The sequence below is a fragment of the Limulus polyphemus genome, unplaced genomic scaffold, assembly GCF_000517525.1.
Source record: "Limulus polyphemus unplaced genomic scaffold, Limulus_polyphemus-2.1.2 Scaffold420, whole genome shotgun sequence".
NCBI classification, from domain to species: domain Eukaryota; kingdom Metazoa; phylum Arthropoda; class Merostomata; order Xiphosura; family Limulidae; genus Limulus; species Limulus polyphemus.
The window spans coordinates 205,611-212,465 of record NW_013666030.1 but is presented as its reverse complement, the minus strand read 5'-3'; the positions used below and the strand labels follow the sequence as shown (position 1 = coordinate 212,465).

Here is a 6,855-nt window from a genome sequence, read left to right as displayed (position 1 = left end):
AAGTAGTTAAGGGGAGTTATTTTAAGGTCACTTATGCAATAGTTAGAAAGCCAGTTGAATTATAATAGTTATGGCCTAGAAAGCCAGTTGAATTATGATAGTTATGGCCCACAATTTTATATGCACTACTTCCTTCTCAACTGACTCACCAGGAAACCTACCCATCAACATGAGAACAATAAATCAAAATGCAATGAAATGGATGGAAATTTGTTTTTATTGCAAAAAAACGTCCAAAATTACATTTATTTTGAAATTAAAAAATATTTTCCCCCCTAATGATGTGCCCCTCCAATTGTTGCACTATAGGCCAAGCATATTAGTTAATATACCCCCGATTATTTGTTGTACTAGTACCTAGTACCATCGTTACAAAATAAGTAGGCTTAAATCTCATCAGTGGGCCAACAACAGCAAAAAAAACAAGAGGCCAAACATAAGTACTAATTTTTTGTTGTATATTTTTTACTTATTATTATAAAAGAACCTAAAATTTAAAAACTAAAAACTTATTAGGTAAGAAATGAAATAAAAACTTCACCAGGAATTATGCTTGTGAATATGGAAACTTGAGCTACGTGGGATTGTAACAGAAAACTACAATTGTTTATCCTAAATAGCTTAAGATCATAACAGTAACAGTATACATCTGTTTATACTTAGTTTATTGTTTTATTGCCCTTTGAACTGTGTCTAACTAATAATCCAAGGTACAAGCTGTAAATTATTCAGCAGATTGTAACAGAAAACTACAATTGTTTATCCTAAATAGCTTAAGATCATAACAGTAACAGTATACATCTGTTTATACTTAGTTTATTGTTTTATTGCCCTTTGAACTGTGTCTAACTAATAATCCAAGGTACAAGCTGTAAATTATTCAGCATGCAGTAATTTTAGAAAGAAAGAAAAAAAGATAATTTAAATATATATTTTTTTTTGTATAAAGTTGGTGAAATTAACCAAGTCCATATAGAGTTAGTATAGAAAAATTAACAGATAAAATATAGTTTTATTGAAAAAACAACAACAACAAAAATCATTTGATATTTGTTTAGTTGGTTTTACAGGTTATGCAAATGAAATTTGAAAACTCTAAGATGAATAAAAATATTTTCAATCGTGACATGAAAATCACCTTGCACTCAAGACCATTCGACACTCTGTCTTCATATATTCACAGGTAAATGTTTAGTGAAAATACTTAATTAAATATCTAATTCATTGTGTACAGAAAACTTGTTTACTGAAAGCTTGCCCAATTTCATGAAGATACATTACGTACTTTCAGAGTTAGAGTATGTATACCTTATTAAAAAATCATGTAAAATACATGAGCCTATGTTCATAGGGTTAACCAGTAGTGTACGTTTCCATCTAGCAAAAACTAAGGTAGAACTTAACTTCAGACTTTAGTTCTCTTAAGAATACAGTTTTGAGGATGTTGACAACTTCTTAATTCTGTAAAACAGAAGTCAAAACAGCATATTTTTCTTTAAAAAAATATGTTCTTCAACATAATTACAGATTACAAAGCTCTGAATTTCTTAGCCTTTCAGAATAAAGTTTAAAAGCACCAAGTGTTTTAAACAATCTCATGATGGTGCAAAACTCTACAAACTGTGATTTTTAGTTGATGTCATCCTACAATTTGGTTTGTTACACCAGGTTTATCATATTAGGAAAAGAAAACTTACTTAATTATCCGATTATTTTCAAACTCTTCAGACAGAACACAGGAATGAAATTCACAGTCCTCTAGTCGAATCCACTCCTCAGTAACTACAGGAATTATGTCATGTCGTCCAACAACCTCTTTTCCTTGTCTTTCTATGTCATTCAATCCTACTTCAATGTCAGGCATTCCTGAGAAAGTTCATTAAACTTCATACTTGTTTCAAGCATTGTTGTTTATCAATAATTCCTCCAAGGTTTTCTTGTAAACTTCATAATATCAAAGTAGGTGTTTTATGATAAAATTATATTTATAATTACACAAATGTATATATATATTTGTAATATTTTGAAACTTAAAAAACTTTTTAACATTTCTTACTCATGTTGTTTTTGCCATTTTTTATGAGCTAAAACATCTCTTTTACTATTGCTAAAATTTTATGCCTTTATTTATTAGTTTGTACAGTTATTTGGTATATTAGTTATTTGTTGAAAGAGAGGGAAAAAATAGCTAAAACATATACTATTTATTAGTTTATAATACTTAAGATGATAATAAATTATTCATTGAACAATTCAAACGTACACATTCAAAACATGCGCATGTTTTTTCTACTATTGGAGAAGGTTACAAACCTGTGATAAAAGCCAGAAAAAATATACGAACACGAGCTAATTGCTTGAGAACTTTCCCATCTTTGTCTTGATCCACTCTAAATTCATCATGAACTGTGACCTGAACTTCTTCTGTCTTGTAAGTAAGAGCTCGATCACGATGAACAGATAAATGGAACAGTGCATCTTCAACAACCTAACAAGAATAAATATGGTTAATTCTTTTGTTAATTGAAAATAAGTGGGTTCATTATTTAATGATTTACTGAGTAGTTAAAAAAAATTGTAAAACGTTATTTTTACAAAACATTAACTGTACATATTAAGGTATATTTAGATTTACATTATGACATAAAAATATTAAACAGTAACAATCTTTCAATCTTTCCTAAACTTATTTTAAATAGTGAAATGTAAGTTAAGCAAACTTTTGAATCTGGGACTCACTCCACTTACTGAAGTAGGAGATAAAAACAGCAACAAACAAAACATTTTTGATGATCATTTTAATTCAACTTGAAAAACCCTTATATCCTTTATCATATTTATTCATGAATAATAATTAATTTGGTGACACAAGGCAACAACTTGCTAACCATAATCTCACAATGAATAAAATTATAAGCACTACAACCTCACTCATTTTCTCTCATTTTTGATATATTTGACTTTGCTAAGGTAAAGGATTAATCTAAAAATCAAAACCAAAACACTAAAACACTATGATACAATGATACAAAAAGCAAAATTATACTGAATAAAGAATAATTAAAAATGTACTATAGAAGAAACAAACTGATTATCAACAAAACAGGTATAACTAATATAACAAGATGATCTCTCCTTTTCAAAAGAGGTTACTTCTTAGGGAATAAGAGTTCTGCTAAGAATTGTCAGTGGAATAGTTATTTTCACAGTTTTCCAAACAAACATACATGAAAATTATTTTTTTATTTTCAAGAAGTACCTCAACAAAAATAACCACTGAAAATATAAGAAAATTACTATCTTCAATATAGTAGATATCCAAGTTCAAGGCAATAAACTTGTATAAGGCAAGATCTGACAAATGTTTTTATAGTAATCTGTGTCATATTTTATTACAGTTTATCATGCAGACTCTTAAAGAAAAATGGTTTTTCTTACACCTTATATAAAAAAATCCACTAATCAAAAAAACTTCCTGGCATCACTAAGATTAAAAATGACCACACCACTGACCACACATTGGTCAGCACATAATATAAAAAAACAACTCTTCCTTTTCTAAATTAAATTATAAAGATAAATAAACAACTTTGTCTAAGGAATGCTGAGTAGAATTTGACAGAAGAATGATCCAATAAGTCCAGCTCTGCTAGAGATAAATTATAGCCAACTTCTACATACAAAACAAATAGTTTCAGGAACCTTTTCACAAATTTTCAAACTAATTCACTCTTTTTTTAGTATTTGCTTTGCAAATTTCACACAGTTTTGTACTTTTCCCTACCCTGTTGCACATTTTATTGGTGAAAAAGGTAATTTCTGGTGAGTCTTGTCTCACTCTTGACAACATATAACTTCCTGTTCAAATGCTTCAGCTGGTTACGCATATGGTTTTCTTGGATACCTGTGTTATTCTTTTTACCACATGATTGAATATAGATGGGTTTGTTTGAAGTGTATTATTAATTTGTGTATAACAATCTTAATTCTTTCAGAATAATGAAATTGATAAATGCAGAACTAACAACAAATGTGAATATCAAGTTTACTAAATACTGTGAAATGAGGGTTTTTCCAATGTAGCCTAGGTAGGTACACACATTATAACATTTTTAATGTATGACATTTTTTGTTCACTGAATAATTGATCTAAAATGTTCATAAATCAATGAAATGATTACCTGAATAAACATCTTGATGTCCTGGTAATTCTGAGATCCCAACTTCAAAAGCTGTGAAATTTGAGGTGAATGCTCAAGTGGTAATCCTAACTTTGCAATCTGTCCTACACTAGTAATCTGACCTTGCATCATTTTAGAAAGCTGGCCTGGGCGAACACCAACTCGTTCTCGATAAAATATGTACTGCAGCTTTACAGTGAAGATCTTACCATAGACATCATACTGCTGAGTTCCTACTTCTGATAATGAATAGCAAGCCTATGCATGAAAGAAATACAAAAAGAGCTATCATTACAAACATTCAAAAGTTAATGCAAAAATGCTTGGTTGATGAAGTATATAAAAAAGCATTTAAAAAAGTGTAATAAAACGTTTGAAGAAATGTAATGAAACACACACACAATGACATTTTTAAGTAGTTAACTGATAAAAATAGGCATGTCTTAGAAAATATATGATATTATAAGATGTGCAACCTGAGTCACAAGTGTAATTTATCTTTAAAAACAGGTCTAAGAAAAAAACTTGTTCAATAAGTCTCCATCTACAAAACTGTGTTCCAGTTTTTTGCAAAGAAAAAATTAATACACTAATACAACATTTTGAAAATTATTGTCTGATCATACTGGTGAGTTGGTTGTTTGGGGAGGTTCAAGAAAATTCAAGACCTTAAGTTTTATATATTTCTATTATAAATAGATGAGAAACTTGAATCAATTCTTTTTTATTTAATCCTGCAAAATTTTGTCCGAGTCTACCAATTCAGTTTAACTGCTTTACCATTTAAATGAAAACCTTTCTGGTTCTACAGATCTTCTAGTTTTGGTACCATTAACATGTACTAGAATTGCATTTGAGACCCCACTCCCTATATTAATAAATATATCAATGAGTCCAAAGTTCGAACATTCCTTATGGCAGCAATGAGCTAAGACAGTACTATATGCATTTCTTCTGTTTTCAACATTTTAGTTTAAGTAAGATTAATTAAGTACCTAACTAAAATGTTCAAAACCAAATGACACTAAGTGCATTTTGCTTGTTGGAAAAAATGTGGTTCTTAAGAAAAACTAACACTCATCTTATTTTTGTACCTTATTTTACAGTAAAGTAATGTATTTGGTACCTATAGCAAAGTTACTAAGGTACTAAAGCTATCTGCTGCTGTTTCTAATTATGAACTACTTACCCAGAAGGAAGGCTGTCACTCAGCAGCACCCTACCACCAATCATCAGTGTTAATCAAATGAGTGTCACTCTAACAATACACCCACAGCTAACAGGAATAATTTATGGTATCACACAAGTTTGAATCAGACTCACCAGCTCCAAAATCCAGAGCTCTAATTGTTTCAGACATCATTAATTTTGTCCATTAGATAACTTTGTATATTTTAAAATTTCATTACTGTAAATTGTGTATATTGGCCCTACAGGGGGCAACATTTTATCATAATACTGACAGTGTCATCAATTATAAGCTATCATTGCTCTAAAATCATTAAGTTTTATTGCTGAAAAAATAACAAAAGTAATTTGCATTTCAATCAAAACAATCTATATATATGCCTGCTTTAAAATTTTTCAGATAAAAAACTTCTACAGAATACTGCCTCTGAACTGTATGTGATCAAAAAATAAATTACTTAAAAGAAATTTATATACAATCCAACTTAATAGGCAAAAAAGAAAAATATAATATGGTTATGTAAGTAAAACTAATACTCAATACACTTATTTTGACCGTCGCCAACTTTTAATATACAAATTTCAGAAAGTAACACAAAATGAAACAAAGATATAAGAGGGCAAATTTTCTTGATCCACTTAAAAAATTAATTTTACCATTCAAAGAACATTTTCTAGTTTTGCTTTTTTTCCCAATATATCTTCATGTTTACATGATACAAAATTATGTACTTTATGCCTATCACCATGGGTATTCATTACTGCACATGACACAAGGTTTTTGTGTCTTGCATTCAATATTATATCAACGTTATACCAATTAGCATAGCATAAAATCTGTCTTAGCTAATAATCCATATTTTAAATGTATATAAGTTTAAGGTCTTAATTCTATGAGGTAATATTTGACAAAAATCCTGAATTTCATGCAGAGTGGCACATTTTCTCTAGGTATCTTCTCTTCTCTATTTTATCCACCACCCCTCCAAAATGTATGAAATGCAAAGTAAATTACTCACTATAAAATTGTCATTGCCCAGACAAACCATAATTTTTATAGCCTTCAATTTTGTTTGGTTACTGAGCTATCAAATAGAAAATCAGACCCTTCCTGCCACACCCACATGTTACATCCTCTCTCTCAGGATTTGTTAGTCTCTCACGTTTAATTATATATAGAAAGTGAAGTTTTTCATCTACCAAATGATGTATTGTATAACATTGTGTTCTTAACAGATAAGCATCAATTTCACTTATAACACACGGTTCATTCCCATGGGAAAGTTAATAACTAGCTTCCATGAATTTGTGACAGCTCTTGTCGCATAGTTAGAAAGCTAGAAAAAATTTTGAGTTGGAGGAAATTGTCTACATTTTGCATGTTATTAGTCTATGTTTTTGGTGCAGTATTTAACTAAATAAAAATTATTTAGTGCATTACTACCATTAGTATAAAAAATGTAGGGTTAAGTGTCATCAACAATCA

The 6,855-nt window shown here is 29.5% G+C and overlaps 1 protein-coding gene across 3 annotated transcripts in view; it reads right to left on the bottom strand.

Moving 5' to 3' along the window:
* Window positions 1-6,855, bottom strand: part of LOC106458141 (protein stoned-B-like) — a 49,738-nt gene that overhangs the window by 7,325 nt on the left and 35,558 nt on the right. For all 3 annotated transcript variants that reach the window (XM_022384286.1, XM_013917600.2, XM_022384287.1), the window contains exons 3-5: window positions 4,182-4,439; window positions 2,314-2,488; window positions 1,698-1,866 (exon numbers count right to left, since the gene is read on the bottom strand). In XM_022384286.1, the coding sequence (XP_022239994.1) occupies window positions 1,698-1,866; window positions 2,314-2,488; window positions 4,182-4,439 (602 nt within the window). The remainder of the gene's footprint in view (window positions 1-1,697; window positions 1,867-2,313; window positions 2,489-4,181; window positions 4,440-6,855) is intronic.